The sequence below is a fragment of the Chelonia mydas genome, chromosome 1 (genome assembly GCF_015237465.2).
Source record: "Chelonia mydas isolate rCheMyd1 chromosome 1, rCheMyd1.pri.v2, whole genome shotgun sequence".
NCBI lineage: Eukaryota > Metazoa > Chordata > Testudines > Cheloniidae > Chelonia > Chelonia mydas.
The window spans coordinates 291347933-291367155 of NC_057849.1; the positions used below are offsets into that span (position 1 = coordinate 291347933).

The 19223-nt window shown below is 43.2% G+C and overlaps 1 protein-coding gene across 3 annotated transcripts in view; it reads left to right on the top strand.

The window, feature by feature from the left end:
- The window catches only part of SLC38A1 (solute carrier family 38 member 1), a 68862-nt gene that overhangs the window by 35681 nt on the left and 13958 nt on the right, over positions 1–19223 (top strand). For all 3 annotated transcript variants that reach the window (XM_037887676.2, XM_043548798.1, XM_007063987.4), the window contains exons 3-12: positions 650–725; positions 1176–1291; positions 9638–9711; positions 11358–11450; positions 11776–11857; positions 13466–13548; positions 15356–15414; positions 15528–15656; positions 16763–16842; positions 18368–18468. In XM_037887676.2, coding sequence (XP_037743604.1) covers positions 650–725; positions 1176–1291; positions 9638–9711; positions 11358–11450; positions 11776–11857; positions 13466–13548; positions 15356–15414; positions 15528–15656; positions 16763–16842; positions 18368–18468 — 893 coding nt within the window. The remainder of the gene's footprint in view (positions 1–649; positions 726–1175; positions 1292–9637; positions 9712–11357; positions 11451–11775; positions 11858–13465; positions 13549–15355; positions 15415–15527; positions 15657–16762; positions 16843–18367; positions 18469–19223) is intronic.

Genomic DNA, 19223 nt, shown 5'->3' on the forward strand with positions numbered 1-19223 from the left:
CAGATTCTTGGCTACACCCATGGAACACCCAATGCAGCTCAGGAGGTGGATGTGCTCTCCCCCATCCTGGGCTGTCTGAATTCAAGGCTAATCCCACAGTTTAACTCCAGCTCCTCTTGGCTTCTGTATGGCAGCCTAGGATCTACAGGGCATAGGAACATCCCAGTCATGCTCATTTCCCTCAGCTATACCCCTTACGCCAAGAGCAGAGAAATTGGGTAGCTATACAACACTAGAAGATCCCCTACTGTGGGATGAGCCTCCCATGACTGGGTTTGTTGTCTTTATAGCTGAAATCTACGAGCAGGCACACCATTCCAGAGAATCTGGACTAATATGGTCTGTTAATGTGTATGCAGATTAATTACCATCCTGTCTACAGAAGCAGTACTTCTCTTTTACTAAAGATCCAGGAATAGCTTTCTATATTTGTTAGGTCTGGTAATGTTCTCACACTAGTGTAACTCCACTGACTCCTGATTTACACAAGTGTAAATGAAACATCATCAGGCTCATTATAACCCTTTAAATAGCTAAGTTTGACCCCCTTTTGCAGTTATCAAATCATGCTGTGTTTGTAGCATTAAAGTGTATATTCATATTCTGTATGTCCTCATGATAGAAAATGTATTCTCCGACTTCTTTTCAGCAAGTTTATTTCGGATCGGGAGAGCCGAAGAAGTCTCACGAACAGTCACTTGGAAAAAAAGAAATGTGATGAATATGTAAGTCTGTCTGTTTGTCTCTCTCTCAATATACTGTCGACTGTGAACTATACAACTCTTAGATCTGCTCTTCAGAGGTGCTGAGCGCCTACAACTCCAGCTGAGCCAGGGGGAGCTGCATGTTCTCAGCACCTTTGAAAATCAGCTCCTGTGGTTAATGGAAGGCATTTTTAAAAATACTGAAAATGTTTAAAGCAATATATATTGCCCACACTATTTCTGTTCTATAAGTGCATTTATCCCTTCCACAAGGCAGTAATTGGAATGTCCATGTGAAAAGGTTCACTAGGATTTATTCTCTTTCAAATCTTGCTTTGTATTTTTCTACTGTATCTTTGCTGTAGCAGTAATTACTTTTACTTCCTATAACGTGAAACTTGGAATTCACAGTATATGTGCATTGTACAATGAGCTCTAAACTATTTATATGTCCATTTTTCCTATGTCCAGATTCCAGGAACAACCTCATTGCGAATGTCTGTCTTTAATCTCAGCAATGCCATTATGGGTAGTGGAATTTTAGGCCTTGCCTTTGCATTAGCCAACACAGGAATCATCCTTTTTGTGTAAGTATCCACACAGTGAATAGCAGGACTAGGCACACTTTCATTTTGATTTTAAAATGTTTGCATTTAGAGAGAATGTGGTTGTTTATAGACTATTCAAAACGCAGTGGGCAGTTTTACTAAATGAAGTAGGCTGCATACATAACTAGCTTGGATTTCATAGGTGCTGGCTTCAGTAGCAGCAGCTAATGCCCAGACCAATGATTTAGGTAACTAAACATGGACTTGGATATTTAAGTTCGATATTTTGGTCATGGGTTTTAGATATGAATGTATCACAATGATTAGTAAAAAAGACATGAGGTGTAATCTTGGACCAATTGAATTCAATACAAGTTTAGCCATTGGCTTCAATGAAGCCAGGATTTCACTTGGAGTCTCCAAGCTGTATAAGTATTAGAAAGAGCATTTTTGGACAAGAAATGGTACGAGAAATGTTAGTTTATAAACAAGAGAATAGTCTACCCAATTTATATTTTAATAACTAATTTGTTATCCTACTTCTCCCAGAGCCCTAAAAAACAAAATTTAAAGAATCACACACCTTTGGGTGAATCTTTGGGTGTTCTATGTCCAGGCCCAGAATCTCACTCCTTTTCTCTACCCATTCCCTGAGTAAGATGCCCAGAAGGGTAGTTTTCTATTAAGACACAAATAGTAGGCTACATTTAGGTATTTTTAATATGTGAGCAGCTAAATGTCAGTGATTATGGACCCGTTCTATTCTCCAAGAATCAATGAGAGTTTTGCCAGTGCCTTCGCTGGGAGCAAATCACAAATCCAAACACTTATTATTTTAGTGATTACATAGTGTGAAACTACTTCTGAAAAGCAAAGCAAATTAAAATCCTTCAGCAGAAGCACTCTATGTAATATAATAATGATAACTTACAAATAATGGGCTAGGCTATGCAGTTTGTACAACTTGTTGGAGGTAGTGTAGAGCCGCTCCACGCAGGGGGAAGCACTAAGACAAATTGTATCTCTCTCAAAACTGCCTGGCGTGTATAGGGATTTACATATGACATTGTCTATAAGTAGGGCCTTACCAAATTCATGGTCCATTTTGGTCAATTTCACGGTCATAGGATTTTTAAAATAGTAAATTTTATGATTTCAGCTAATTAAATCTGAAATTTCACAGTGTTGTTATTGTAGGGGGTGTCCTGACCCAAAAAGGAGTTGTGGGTGGGGGGTATTGAAAGGGTATTGTAGGGGGTTTGCAGTACTGCTATCCTTACTTCTGCGCTGCTGCTGGCAGCAGTGCTGACTTCAGAGCTGGGCGGCCAGAGAGCAGTGGCTGCTGGCCAGGAGCCCACCTCAGAAGGCAGGGCTGCTACCAGCAGCAGGCAGAAGTAAGGATGGCATGGTATGGTATTGCCACCCTTCCGTCTGCACTGCTGCCTGCAGAGCTGGATGCCCAGCCAACAGCCGCTGCTCTCCGGCTGCCCAGCTCTGAAGTCAGCGCAGAGGTAAGGGCGGCAATACCGTGACCCCACTAAAATAACCTTGCGACCCCCACCCTGCAGCTCCCTTTTGGGTCAGGACCTCCAATTTGAAAAACGCTGGTCTCCTCCGTGAAATCTGTATAATATAGGGTAAAAGCACACAAAAGACCAGATTTCACCGGGGGAGACCAGATTTCACAGTCTGTGACACATTTTTTATGGCTATGAATTTGGTAGGGCCCATCTATAAGGTCCCACTGGCTGGTATGACGAGAAGCATGACCATGGTTTCTCCTGGTCCCTACCTCCTTTAAGGTGATTTATTTTCTGCAGTGTGGAGGGAGTAAGTAGTCCCTGCTCTTAGAGACCATTATTGTGCCTATTCTTCAGGTGGATCACACAAGGCATAACCCGCAGTGGCAAGGCAGATCGCAATTTGGCCCCAGACACCTGGCTCTTTCAGTATTTGCCCTAAAAACAGGGTAAGGAACAGCTGGACAGACAAAGCTGAAGAGTTCCAGTTGTTCAAATGCATACAATGCAATCCGAAGACTTGGATGTTTAATTTTTATACAGTTAAAATACAGTTCTTTTCAGCCTGCCACACTAGAGTACTAAAAAGCCAAAAAAATACGGCCAGGACTTCAGTTGAAAAAGAGATTTGAGGTAGAATGCCTTGTCTGCACCAAAATGGAGGCATGTTATAAAGCAGGAGAATGTTATAGTTTAAAAATGAACCATTGCCACTTACCAACAAATCACTGAGATGTGTTGTTTTGGGTTCCAGAATAATACATTTCATTTTCAAAAGTGACTGAGGGTTAATAAAAAACAGTTGGGAATTATTCATAAATCTTAGTGATACTAAAGGGAAATTTAGGGGTGCACTGATGGGAGAAATAGAATAAGCCACATCTGAAAAATGTTCAGTACCAGTATTGAATTGGCAACTCATTCTAAGGCGACTTGGTTTGACCTTGAATGGGTTACTACATTTTGGAATTGGTTGTTCTTTTTCATTTTAAGTATTTAACAGAAACTTTGTATTATGGAATGGAATCTAACTGCTCCATAGTGAAGGTTTCATGTAAAGTCTTGCCTACATTGTAGATTTTTGTACTAGTGTAGCTACACCCATACTTCTGGGATTAGCTGCACTGGTAGAAGTCACCGTTCACATAGTTTTCAGAGCTGCGTTTTGCAAAATCTAAAATCTACGAAAGCCATCAGATTGGCCTGAAATGTGGTAGCTCAGGTAAAGGACCAGAGCAGAATTTGTTGTGAACATTTGAGGCCGTATGATCAAGGGGTGACTAAGATACAGCATCATACAAAATGAGATCTTTTTCAGTGTTGAAGGATTCTTCTGCGGGCTAGTCTACATTAGAATCGCTACGGCGGCACAGCTGTGCTGATGTAGCTGCGCCCCTGGAGCACTGCTGGTGCAGATGCTCTATGCCAGTGGTTTTCAAACTTCAGATCTTGATCCAGTGCTGGGTCGTGGCATGCAAGGCACTGGGTCACCCTGCTCAGCACCCAGGGACCCTGGTGGCCGGCCAGTAAAAACCAGTAGTCCCTACCTGTTCTGACACCGCGCTGTGCCCCAGAAGCAGCCAGCAGCAGGTCCAGGTCCTAGGCAGGGGGGCCATGAGGCTCCACGCGCTGGCCCCGCCCTGAGCACTGGCTCCACGCTCCCATTGGCTGGGAACCGGCCAATGGGAGCTTGGGTGGCGGTGCCTGCAGGCAAGAGCCACGCAGAGCCGCCTGCATGCCTCCGCTAGAAGCCAGACCTGCTGCTGCCCGCTTCCGGAGCACAGCGCAGTCCACGGTGCCAGGACAGCGGGGAAGCCTGCCTCTGCACCCTGGCTGCACCAGTGACCAGGAGCCGCCGGAGGCAAGCCCATGCCCCAATCCCCTTCCCCAGCCCCTAGCCACCCCCAAACCCAGAGCCCCCTCCTGCACCCCAAACCCATTATCCACAGCCCCATCTAGAGCCTGCACCCCCAGCCCAGAGCCCTGACCCCACTCCTGCACCTCAACCCCCAGCCCAGAGCCCCTCCCACACCCTGAACCCCTCATTCCCGGCCCCACTCCGCAGCCTTCACCCCCTCACCCCAACCCTCTGCCCCAGCCCTGAGCCCTCTCCCATACCTCAAACCCCTCATCCCCAGCTCCACTGGGTCGCAGGCATCAACAATTTTCTTCAACTGTGTCGCCAGAAAAAAAGTTTGAAAACTACTGGTCTATGCTGAAGCGAGAGAGCTCTCCCATTGGCATAATTACTCCCCCTCTCTGAGCGGCAGTAGCTATGTCGGTGGGAGAGCTTCTTCCATTGATATAGCACTGTCCACACCAGCTCTTAGGTCAGTGTCTTACATCACTCCAGGGGGATGCCGTTCCACACCCTGAGTCACTTAAGTTATGCTGAAGTAACCGCTAGTGCGTACAAGCCCTCATACTTTTTTGTGCACAGCGGGGGGGGGGGGGGGGGGGGGCGGGGGGGGATGATGGGTAGGAAGCACATGAGATTTGTTTCCTCGATTTTCCTTTCTGAGATCTAGCACATGGTACCAAGACACAGATCTGAAACTTAAAATATGAAAAGATACAAATCAGTTCAGGATGTTTTGAACTGCTTTGCTACTGCAGCACTGACAAACATTTCATTAAAAATAAACTCACTAGCTTATATGTCAAATTAAAAACGGAAGTGGACAGAGCTATTGCTACATCAGTGATTTCTAATTAACATGATAGAAGTGCTTCAAATTTTTATATCAGTTTACAAATATCTGTTTTATGTATGTGCAGTATAAGATTGCCCTGTAATCTGAAACCCACTGAAAAGAGAAAATCATTCTGATTTTCACTCTGGGAATTGATTTGCTTTGGAGAGTTCAGGGTCCTATCTACCCTACAACTGTAACCAAATTAGGAATCAGCTCCTGGTCCAGTTACGCTTTAAAAGTTAGTATGGATGGGAACTATCTGTGTCACAGTGACTGGGTTAAAACCCTGGAACAGTCCAAAGCATTAGTCTAATTACATTCTGATTCCACTGAAACTTTAGTTCTTTGTAAACTCTCACAGCCTTCTCTGCTCCTCTCATCAACACACCTACTGCTATTGAACTCATTAGCACTAACAAGAAGCTAACACCACATTCTGTAAAGCATTCTGTTTCCAGGGTTCAGTTGAGAGATGTGTATCTCCTGAATGCTTACATTTCTCTAAACGAGATAAAAGCAGTTTTATCAGAAGTAGATCACATACATGATACTGAACCCTAGAGAGGCTTATAATGATCTTTGATAGTAGTTGGACTTGTCCTGAATCAAATACTGGGTAGATCTGTGGAGTTACCCATGTTGAACAAAGTATTTAGCTAAGGTGAATGCTGAGTACATTTTTTGTACTATAAAGAACAGAATTATTCTCTACTTAATTAACTGTGAAGATTTAATAGCAGATATTTATTTTAATAGCCATGCATTTGTTAGCTCTGTAATGGTTTTCAGTCATGTTAGCACTGTCATAGACAAAGCCATTAAGAGCAAAGATGAAGTAGCTAGTAATAAGTTAGAGAGTGAGAGGCAAGTTAGCAGGGAATGAGCCATCAAACCAGTCTTTGAGATACAAAATCCTAATGTGACTTCTGGAGCTCTGTGGCAAATAAAGAGCACCGTTTAAAATGTTCCTATGTCCTGCAATGCAGAGAGTTGAATCCAATCGATCAAGAATACATTTTTTTCCTCACAACTTGATCAAATGAATCTTTCCAACAAATATATAGTGCTATCTTTATCACACGTTGCTTTACAAGTGATTAAAGACAGAGACCATGTATTATTATTTTTGCATTTTTGCATTTTGAACAGAATTTGCTGTATTCATTACTTGTAAATTACACAGGTCTAAAATGTTTCTAAGCCTGCTTTGATCTGTGTAGACTTTGGTTACCAAAGAGAACCAGGCACTGTGATCTAAAAGTAAAAAACAAAGATGGAAAAGGAAACCTGTGTGTTAAAAAGCTAATTAAGCAAATGAAGGCCTGCTTTTCCACCAGCATGACTCCACTAACTCCAGTAGAATCAAACCTGATTTACCACCTGCACAACTGAGGTCAGAATCAGGATCATATAGTCTTTGCATACTGAATTCAAAATAAACAAAACAACAAAAACACTATTGTTATGTATTATTTGTGTAACTTAACGCCATAGGTAGGTATGATGCTTTGCAGGTGTAAAATAAGATGAGAGCCCATAGGTGCTTACAGTCTAATATGGCTAATAACTATGAGCTATGCCATAGAAAGACTCTTCCATATCAGCAACAGGGGAGAAAATCCTCATGGCTGCAGAATGTTTGGAAGGCTGCACATGAGCCAGGCCACAGAGAGACCTTTGGAGGAAGATTCTGCAGACTTTGGCACTGGTTGAGCCGAGCTCTGCTGTGTCCTGATCCCCAGTGAAATGCCAAGGGGGATTGTGTGGCAGTGCTAGCGAGTGGCAGATGTGTGGCCTGTTAATCCACCAACTTCACAGATTCTCTGGTCACAAAGCCCAGGCCTCTGCAGTGCAATGGGCCGCAGTAGTTGCTACAGTTGATGAGTGAAGGAAGCAGCTGTGGACAGACAGCATACCTTCCCAGGGTGGGAGGTAGGATTCTGTTCCCCCTAGCTCTGCGTCAGTCCTTTGCAAATAGCTATACACTTGGCTTGGACTGGGGATGAGAATTTTGCCCAGATTTCTTATGTGGTTGCCAGCACTTTTTTAAACTGGACAAAATGTGAAACATGAGAACAATTTTGATACTACAGGGTTGCCAAAGCTTCACTGCTTATGTTTTGAGTTTGCTAAAAGTGAGGGGAACTAATATTTTCATTCCATTCTATGGGATGCTACTAGCACTAGTCTGTCTAAACCACAGCCCTCACACAGAGGTTTTTAATATGGCTTTACTGAAAAAGGACATGTTTCTCATAGCAACTTGTGAGACTCCCGAGGGGAAGTAAGGAAACAGATCAGATCACCACCTGGCTGGCTTGCAGCTGTTATTTTTACCTCCATGAAAACGCCCTTTGCTTGGTGCCAGCAAATTAGGAGTTTAATGTTAAGGGCTCAGTTATGGCTTGCTTCAACAGCCAAGCAATGACTAGCCAAGTGACTAGCTTCAACAGCCAAGCAATAATGGCTGGAGACATTATGCCCACATAGTGCAAAAACATGCATGATGTCTCTGGAGGGAGCATGCTCAGCAGCAGCACTTACTCCACCTTATGAAAAGGTTCAGTGTGCGCTCTCCCAGCACTGCCCTCGAGGCATTACAATGTACAATGCAGGCAAAGTGGACAAGTTCCTTTGGGAAGTGCAGTGCCATTTGTGTTTGATGCCCCCTTAAGATCGACTAATGCTGTCTGTATCATTGTGGCATGTTCTGTACAGTTATACTGAGAAGAATGGGGCTTCTTGTGCCCTCTTCCACTCTACCCCACACCCCAGGCCATGCAATCATGGCAAGAGCAGCCATAATTTTGGCCCCGAAATATATCTAGTCTAAGGAAGAAAACATTGTTTTCAAACTGTCATTCCCGCATGTTCCTTTCAGTGAAAAGACTTGTTTTTGTCATCTATTGTAGCAGCTTGTTTTCTGTTTAATTTTAGATTTGTTTAGATGGTGTCCTAAGACATTTTGTCATGATAGAAATGCCAACAGATTGTTTTAATACTCCTTACACATATCATGAAAATGTGTTGTCAATCAGCCTGTGTAACTGTACATGGAGAAAAGGAACACACAGTGCTTGAATTGTTCCCTGGTCTACAGGAGATGGATCATTGAGCAAAGGTAGTGTTGTGCACTTGGCCCATGGTACTGCCTTGTTATCAGGCGTGCTGCTCAGCCCTTTGCAAGTATCGACTAAGCATTCATTCCCACTTTAATTCCCGAATTTTTCTGCAAACCAGTGATTACAGTGCAGGGGCCAAATGATGGATGCCCCATTGCAGGAAGTACCAACTGTAATGCAGGATGCAGCTAACCCTTCAGCCTCTGCTTCTCTCAGTGCAAGGACAGGGACTGGAGTTGCCAGTGCCATGCAGTACCTCAGAGGAGGGGTGTCTCTGCTGTCTCCCCTGCTCAACATCTGTAGCTCAGAGACCACCACTCTGGGGAGCACACAGTGTGAGGCTAGTGTCAACAGGGATGCTAGTGTCAGGGCAAAGAACCACATCTCCTTCCACTCCAGAGCAGAGCTGGAATGGTGCACAGATTGGGGGAGATCACTCTGCATCCTCTACAATAGGCTGGCAGGGCTACTTGGGGCAGTGCTGCCCCTGCTTTCCCAGTGGCACTGTCAGAGTCAGGCACAACAATATCAGCAGATACCGTTAATATCCACTGGAACTTGGCTTGGGAAGGAACATTGGGATGTGGCCCTCATGTCCTTAGATAAACAGATAAAATTCTGTGCCTCAGATTTTAGAAAGATCATTAGACTAAGTAGTTGGGAGCATAGGGCTCACAGCTGCTCTGACTAGATCATCTTGCTTTGATGGTAGGAGATTTTTATTTTGGGTTAGATTAAAAGTGGGAGGCGTTACTAATTAATAGGCTATAAACTCTGAGCACCATAAGTCGATCTCTGCAGGCCTTCAATATAAGACTTAATGGGCCAGAGCCTCATTTATACTAGGTCCCCTTTTTACACTATAGCAATGTAAAGAAGCCATAAAGCATGTGTCAGTTATATTTATACTTACTTTAGGGCCCCTTTGCACTGCCAGAAATTATGAAGGTGGCTTAGTGTAAATCAGAATCTGTCCCAATATGTACAAAATTGCAACACCAAGGAATTATTTTATTATAATACATTTTATTTTTCACTCTCTTCTAGGTTTCTGTTGACTTCAGTGACATTTCTGTCTATTTATTCAATAAATCTCCTGTTGATATGTTCAAAGGAAACAGGTAATTTGAGATGATAATGTATCAATTTAGTAGGAGGGAAAAGAACAAGAGGTGAAAGATGTTCAGAATAAAGCAAGATGGCTGGGTTTTTTTCTCAGTTTGAAAAGGAAAAGAGAAACTGGGCCAGAAGCCGTCAAATTTACTCCAGATTTATACTGGTATAACTGAGACCAGAATCTGGCCCATTGCTATAAAGAAAAGATATAGTCAAACCAATTCACAGAGAATTCTGATACAGTGAAATTCCATTTAGTGAAGTAGAAGGAAATACTCAAACTGTTTTATTGCATTACAATCTGCAGATTGCAATTCGAAGTATAATGAAACTCTGTAAAGTGAAGCTTATCTGGGATAAGATGACATCACTAAAATAGAGTTGATGTTCCCAACAGTACCCATGGTATAATAATAGGTACTTTCCATATAGGGAAGAAGCCCCAAGGATCTCACAATATATAACTCTAAATACGTATATAAAAGTGTGCCATTGTAATGTTAAACCCTTCACTGTACATAGGCTAAGAATAATGTCCTGAGGTTATAACCTTTTAGTCCAAACTTTCAAAATTACCCATGCATGAGAATGCTTCCATATTTGAACACCTAATTTGTGTACACAATTATCATGACTGTGTATACAATGGCAGCAGTTGCATATTCAAATTAGGCATGCAGATGCACACACATTTGTGTCCTTGAAACGCAAAAAATTTGGGTCCTGGGCTTTAGGCTGCTAAGGAAGATATTGCATTAAAACTCAAACTGCATTTTATTCTTGTTCATGTGAGTTTTAAAGAGAAAATGTCAACCAGGAGAGAATGTGAGGAACCCAAACTGAGAGACACCTCTTTTGGATAATCTGTGCACTGTAACACCTGAAATATTTATCTTTCATTCTCACTGCATATCCTCTTGCGTTCTTAATGCTATACCTTTTCTGTCAGCCCAAGCCACAACTGGGGGGAAAAATTGCTAAATTCAACTGGAACATCTTGTAATTAATAGACAGTCTAGCTACTAGTTGAATTTGACAGACTTTAAACAAAGAATATTTAATTATAGTTCTCATACTTTCCTTCTTTCACAGGAAGTATAGGAGAATGAGAACTCAAATTAATATATTATCATAAGGAAATAAAAATAATAATTTAAATGAACAGTCTGGCCTCTCTGCATTAATCTAGTCAGTTAGTCAAACTGTATAAAATTAGAGCATTGCAGTGTTGTGTCTCTCTAGCTTGTCTGCCAAAGCCTTGGCTTGCAGATCCCTGCTGTGTTGAATATTATCTTCCGTTAAATCTTATATTATTCCTACTGAGGGAGCAAATTTAAGACGTCAGGATGCCAGGTTTTTAAATGTCATGAGGACACTTACATTAAAGGGATATAATAGTCTCATTGTGAGTTCCAACTTTCAAAAAGTGATTGGTAGCCACTCCTGACATTTAAAAATGTGAGGAGGATATTTCCAAATAAGCTTGCTTGACTCCTGTCAGTTACAACAGAGACCCATATTTTTGTGAAAAGGGAAGAAATAGCAGCATGGATGGGGAAATTAGCTGAATGAAGAGGAATCTTAAATGTTTTGACTTGACAGTTGCTTGTCACCCCTGATTTCTGATTTCTCCTCCAATTGGTTTACGCAGGCTGCATGGTGTATGAAAAGCTTGGCGAGCAGGTCTTTGGCACCCCAGGAAAAATGATTGTTTTTGGATCCACTTCTCTCCAGAATACTGGAGGTAAAGGGAGTATAAAAGACAAGAGCAAACAAAGGAATGCACATACATTTGTGCCTGTCAGATTTGTCATTCTCCCAATGATGTTTTGGGGGCCCTCGTGTTCTGTTGTGCAGTTCAAAGTAATATTCTCTGCGTAGTCTGTTGAAATGACATATCAGGGAAAACCCAGCTTGGATCAGTATCTCAGAATCAATTAAACTTCTTTGCCTTAGATCAGCTTGTATTTACTTTGGATTGGCGTGAGAACCCGTGTCCAGTATCCTTCTATGTGCTCATTCCACAAGATATCATGTCTACTTTCTAAAATTGTCTCATTTTCCCCCAGCAATGCTGAGCTATCTCTTCATAGTAAAAAATGAGCTGCCCTCTGCCATAAAGTTTCTTATGGGAAAAGAAGAAGCATTTTCGTAAGTTTAATACTATATTGCGTACTTGACTTCAGAGTCTAAACTTCATGTAGATAAACTACAGTATGGGTTTATAAAAGCACTAATTATTGGCTGTTCCTTATGTTAGTGTCAGATCTTCACAGCAGGGTCCCTAATGGGATTGTAAAGCATGGGAGGGGAAGAGAAAAGAAAAAATAAATGAGCCTTTAGTGATCACTGTCTAGATTTTCCTTCAGAAGAATGATTTCTACAACATTCTTATCATATGGTCTGATCCCACAACATCATGAGCAATACCTGGGGCTATTAAACACCTTCAACACCTATTGAAACCAATGGGCATTGAAAGCACTCAGCACCTCCAGGAGTTCTGATCACCTTGTAGCAGTCAATCTGTAAAGAACTCCCCAAAGTGCAGGGGAGGCCAAACTTACTGACCCTCCAAGCCACATATGACAATCTTCAGAAGTTCGAGGGCTGGGGTGCAGCTGCTGGGGCTTGGGGCTTCAGCCCCATGGGAGTCGCCTGAGGTGCTTGGGGCTTCAGCCCTGCTCCTGCTGAAGCCCCCAGCCCTGGCAGATGCACTCCACGAGGCTGAAGCCCTGAAACCCCCTTCCCCATTGTGGAGAAGCCCCTACCCCACCACCGCACTGCAAGGGAGAAGTCCTGAGCTCTCACCCCCACACCCCCATCTGGTAGGTGGAGAATGGAGGGGGGTGTTGGGCGCTCAGCAAGCTGCACTTTAACTGTAAAAGAGCCACATGTGGCTCACGAGCTACAGTTTGGCCACCCCTGCCACAGTGCCCCAATACTAAAACATGACAGGAGTGGAATACCTAGGGTAGATTTCTGCCACTTGTTACTGCTTGATGGCATCTACTGTCACCTTAAACAAAACAAAAAGGGATATTTCTTTACATTGGTACATGTCTTGTTTGTTACATCAAGTTATATGATGTCTTGTAACTTAGCTAAAAAGTGGAAACACCATCCTGAAGATGTTTCATACAAGACTGGACAGAACACTTTAAAATATGTTGTAGAGAACAATCCTGCATTTCTCCCCTTTCTCTGCAAACCACCAGGAGAGGATTCTAACCACAGACTATGGGAAAGGGTCAAGTGACTGGGGGCTGGTGCATCCCAGCCCCCAGTAGCATGGTCTGTCATTTAGGGCATGTGGCCAGGCCCTCAGTAGGTTAAGCGGGTATACTGCTGTGTGCAGCATATGCTGCACGGCACTGTCTGACCGCTTGATCTGTCTTTTCCTGTGCTGGCAGGAGAGCTTCTATCTAATGCCAACTGGTATTGCTCCATCCCTTCACCCAGGCCACCACTCCTACCAGGAAGGGCAACATTTTGCCCTCTAACTATGAAAATCTGTTGTGGCTCAGATTCCAAAGAGTGCCACTTTTTAAGCAATTACTGATAAACTATTCATTTTACTACCATATGTAACCAGTACCCTAGGAAGTTCAGAAATTGTCCCAGTCTTTGCTTGTACTTGAGCTTACAACATATGGAAGCCAGAGAAAATGCTGTAATTCTGGATGGCTGACCCAATGTTAAAAAACAGTGATAGTGCTTTAAGAAGAGATTTCACTGTATCTTTGAAATGTTTTACAGGGCATGGTATGTGGATGGGCGAATTCTTGTTGTAGCCGTAACATTTACTATAATCCTCCCCTTGTGTCTTCTTAAGAACTTAGGTAAGACTCAAATATTGTTAGAATAAAGTGGGGGTACCCAAATTTTGCTCCCCTCTAGGTCGTATTGGCCATTCAGATATAATGTAGAGGGCAGTGCTCAGTCATGAATAAAGTGGCCTTAGCACAGGAATAAGCTATGTATTAGGCATCCTGAAACAAGCCAGGCTAAATTAAAAGCTAGTAACATGACATATGAGCATAGTATAACTAAACTGATTCAAAATAATGTGTTCGTTATCTCTTCCATTTGCTGGTAGCAACTGATTACAGTTTTTATGACCACCTGCGTGCTTATTCCATTAGGTAAATTAATATTACATAGAACTAGTAATTTTTTTAACTGCAACAGAATTGTCAAAAAATGTTTTTTCCATCAAAATTCAAAATTTCAATAACAATTCTCATTGAAAATTTTTGACTAGTTCTGTCTAGGTCAGAGGTGGGCAAACTACGGCCCGCGGGACCGTCCTGCCCAGCCTCTGAGCTCCCGGCCGGGGAGGCTCACCCCTGGCTCCTCCCCTGCTGTCCCCCTTCCCCGTAGTGACACTGCCACGTGGGCAGCGCAGTTTGCACCCACCCACCTCCCAGGCTTTCCAATAAGGCTGTCCTGCCGCTCTGAGCGGCACGGTAAGGGGGCGGGGGGGGGGGTTGTTGGATAAGGGGCAGGAGGTCCCGGGGGGCAGTCAGGGGACAGGGGGTGGTTGGATGGGGCAGAGGTCTTGGGGGGGGCGGTCAGGAGACGGGAGCAGGGGGCTTTGGATAGGGGGTGAGGGACCAGGTGGGTCCCGGGAGGGGGGGACAGGGAGCAGGGGGGTTGGATAGGTGGTGGGGTCCTGGGAGGCAGTTAGGGATGGGGGTCCTGGGAGGGGGCACTCAGGAGACAAGGAGTGGGGGGGGGGGGTTGGATGGGTCAGGGGTCCCGGGGAGCCTGTCAGGGGGCTGGGGGCGTGGATGGGGGCGGGGCAGTCAGGGGACAGGGAGCAGGGGGGGTTGGGTGGGGGGTGGTTAGGGGCGGGGGGTCCTGGGAGGGAGCGGTCACAGGACAAGGAGCAGGGTGGGCTGGATGGGGCAGGGGTTCTGAGGGGGGCAGTCAGGGGGTGGGAAGTGGAAGGGGACAAGGGCCAGGCTGTTTGGGGAGGCACAGCCTTCCCTACCCAGCCCTCCATACTGTTTCGCAACCCCCATGTGGCCCTCGGGCCAAAAAGTTTGCCCACCGCTGGTCTAGGTAATATGTGTATATGGATATGGATATTCCTTAGATTCCACTAGGCACCTCTCACCCTATATGGCCAGATTTTCAAAGGTCTTTAGGTGCCTAACGTTGCCAATAGGCATCTGTTGAAATTTCCAAAAGCACCTAGGGAGGTTAGGCACCTAACTGCCCTTGAAATAAAAATAAAAATCCTTTGGAAAATCTAAACCATAGTAACTTTTAACATTTAAGCACTTCATTATTTGCGGCATATTTTCCTATTACCAAGTTTATGTGCATTGTGAAAGTCATTCTCAAGAAGTCAAAGTCAAACTGCCATATAGATGATCTGCAAGGAGGCAGGAGAGGAATATTAAATGAGGGTCAGACATATCAGAACAGAGTTTTAATATGTCTGAAATGTAGCAACCTTGTGAAATGACAGATTTACAGAAAAATGAGAAGCACTTTTATACTATCCCGAAGTTCATGGTGCATGTTATATGTAATAATTTTAACTATGTTATAAAGTAACAAGCTATAAAAAGAACAAAAACAAAATAAATGTGACCACTAAATGAGTTATTGATTTTATTTCTTTTGTATTTCTTTTAGGGTATCTTGGATATACTAGTGGATTTTCCCTTGGTTGCATGGTTTTTTTCCTCATAGTGGTAAGTTCTGCTTGCTGTTTTGGTTGGATTAGAGTTGCTCCTATAGTGTCTTCAGTATGCATTTTTATTTTAATAATAGTTTTTACAGTTTACCACGTGACACTTTATTCCAGGTTATCTACAAGAAAATTCAACTTTCCTGCCCAGTACTGGAGCCAAATGCAACATCACCTATCATATCAAATGTTAGCTCAGCACATGAAGATATGTGTCAACCAAAGTATGTTACCTTTAATTCCAAGGTATGTTTCTTTCTATGATATTTATTTTTAATTCAGATAATTTGATATCATACTCCATATTCCTAGTCAATTAGACACATCATTTAGATCCAGTCTCCATGGGCCTTTCACAGATGCGCTGTGATGGAGAGGGCATAATGAACCTTCTCCCTCAGCTTGTGTAAGGGGCAGGTTCCATTGGACTTCAAGGAGTTGAGGCTCTGCCTCTCTTTGCATCAGGCAGCAGATAGGGCCAGCTTCAAAGAGGGAATGAACTGCACTATCAATCAATACCCAGAGGTTGTAATGCCTGGGAACTCCAGCAGGCATTTGCCTCCCTGAAACAGAATGTGTCCCAGTACTCCCTCTGGGACAGTGACCCTCTGCACTGCTCCTTACTATGGGCTGAGCCTAAATATCACAATCCAGCTCTTATCTATCATGATCAGACACCTCTGAACATCCATTCTATGGCACTGAAATAATTTTCCTCCTCATGGCACGTAAAGATCAAACATTTGCCCCTCTCACACAAGAGTGTGTTTGGCAGCAATAGTAGAGGATGTGAAAGTGTCTTATTCAAGGGAACAAACCCGGTGGTAGCAGGGCCTCACAGAGGATTCAGGGGACCTGGGGTCTTCGGTGGCGGGGGTCCTTCCACTCCGGGTCTTTGGGGCACTTTGCCAAAGACCCAGAGCGGAAGAAGCAGTGGCAGGTCCTTCACTCTGGGTGTGTTCGACGGCACTGAAGGACCCGCCACCGAAGTGCCGCCGAAAACTCTCATGGGGGCCCCTGTGGGGCCTAGGGCCTGGGGCAAATTGCCCCACTTTTCCCCCCCACCCCCCGGTGGCCCTGGGTGGTAGCAGCAGCTACACGACTGCTGTCTCTGAACTGAGTCCAAAATATTTGCAAGAAAAATGCATAGATTGTGTCCTCACATTGAAAAGTTATTGTTCCTGATGTTTTGTTAAATACGTGTTATTTGACAGGCGCTCTGCCTTCCCTGCAAGGACTCTCAGTGTTCAGTTGAAGAGTTCAGAAAGTTGGGAGATGAAGTAGTTGAAACACTGATGATTTCTTAATATGTATTTTTCCTAACTGGATTTTCTTCAATTATGTTCAAACAGACTGTTTATGCTTTGCCCACCCTTGCATTTGCATTTGTGTGCCACCCATCGGTCCTTCCAATCTACAGCGAACTTAAAGAGTAAGATGTTTTTTATTGTTTGATTGTTTAAAATGGACTGTTTAGAGTGTAAAATGTTAGTGCAGAGTTGCTCCACATCACCCTTGTAATTCAAACGAAAGATAGTTTAATGAAATCAGAAAACAAAGGAGCACTGCTTGAAGCTAGGTAAATCTGGGTTCCCTATGGGGTAACATGACATCCCAGGGGTTTTCTTTAGAATGACACAGCTATTTTGAAGAGCCAAGCAGTGCAAATTATTATAGTTTACAAGATAGTCTAGTACTTCAGCTAATGCCATTGATTCCAATGTAGCAAAAAGCCTGTGACAGTAACAAGTTATGCTTTTTATATACAGGCTTTCACCCCAATGTGTTTTTAAACCACATCAAGTGTAGTTAAATGATGTGACTGGCACCAATAACTTTTCTTTGTGTAAGAAAGATGAAGAGGAGCCTCCCACACCAGCCACTGTACCTCTGTCCCTAGCATAAGGGGAGCAAAGGGGCATGAGGAGGCAGTAGGTGTGGTGACTTGATTTGCACTGGTGCAAGTTACAGTAGCCCCCCTGCTGCTCTAACATCCATCAAGGCTGAGCAGCCAATGATCAGGGAGCTGCAGCTGGCTCCTTGCAACTGCTCCCTCCAGCATAGCTCAGATCGAGTGGAGAATCAGGGCTGATATTTTTATACCTTAGATGAAAACATTTTTTACCATGAAGCAAAATCTGCTCCTAAATGTCTGTGTGCCATTTTCTCTCTTTACTCTATATTAATGTCTTCGCATTAGTTCTTCAAAGCCAAAAGAGTTCAGCTCCTATTTAAGTACCTAAAAGAAGTTACTGGAATTTCAGCAATGCTCAGCATGCTGCAGTTCCCATCCTTGTCAAAGGATCTGCTGTTTGTTGAAATGCTGGCCACTTAATAAGGTGTCTAACTGGGAGCTGTTGGGCACTTTCAGCTTCCATTGACTTCAGTGGGATTTTTGGGTGCTCAGCTCTTCTAGAAATCTGGGTGTTTCTATTTTGGTATCAAAATATGGATTAAGAGCCCAACTTTAGGCACCCAGGTTTAAGCATTTCAAAATAAGTGTCAAAAATGAAATGTTTATGTTTAACCAATTTTTTTTTAAACTACAGCAGTTCTCCTTACCAGAGGACACAGACCATTTTTTGCAAACATTTAGGATGTTAACAGTCTGTTGTTTTACTGGTCCTTTAATTTGCACACAGAAGCAGTTCCAAACTGACCCCTTCTCTGCTACAGAGGCTACTGCTAGGGGCCATAGCCACCCGTTGTGATTTGGGGAGGGCAGTATTCACAGAATGGTCATTATGTTCCCTTGACTTAAAATCCTAGCAAAACTGGGAGGCTAGCAATGGCTTTTGGGAGACTTAGTCCCCCGGTCATTTTCCTCCTTCAATACAGCTATTGGGGATCACTGATTGAAATGAAGAAAGACACACTCTGGAGTCTCTCCGATGCTAGTTAATTTTGTTTGTGCAAAGATTTATACAGCCACTTATTATTTTTCCTTCTTTTTCCAGTCGCACACAGAAGAGAATGCAAATGGTTTCAAATACCTCATTTTTTGCCATGTTCGTTATGTACTTCATGACTGCCATTTTTGGCTATTTAACTTTCTATGGTAAGTAAGCAGTTTTTGCTGATCTAACATATCTGTCAGAAAGAATCCAGGTGAAATCAATAACATTTACCCGCTGAAAAAGGAGAATCCCACTCACTTATCTTACTAGAATTTTGAAAACAATTTCCCTAAATTTTTCCATAAAGATACAAATCTCTTCTTTACCGGTGCTCTGAGTGACTACACACAGTAGCTATAAGCAGCATTTGCTAATTTAACTTCAAAAATGAAAGAGAAAGGAGCAAAGGCACAAGTTTAATGTATACTAGTTTTATTTTGGGTAACTGGAGCTTAGCAGTGTCATATCAGTAACTTTCAGTTACTAGTTTCAATTCAGCTCAGATCAGTAATGACCTAAAGTGATTAAGTGATATCTGATTGGCTATTCAATTGCCTGTGTAAAATGAGATTGTGATCTTAGGATAGCGCTTAGTGAATAGGTGTCAAAATCATCACCACAGTAATTGGCAGCCTTATTGCCGTTCTCGGCACAGAGGCAATGGATGTGGAGACTGTACTCCCTCTGTTAGCAAGAACTGGTCCCTACCCATTCAAGTTAAATACATTGGTGATGCAGTTTAGGTAAGCTTGGAATGCTGCTGCTTGAAATACTTTCGCAGTTCTGAATACTTCAGTGTCCAAGATTTTCAACCCGCCTCCTTTCATGAACACTAATTCACTTTAAAAATACAAAAACCAAGCAAATCTTATTTTTTTTCCTTATTAAAAGGAATATGCAGAATAAATAAAAATCG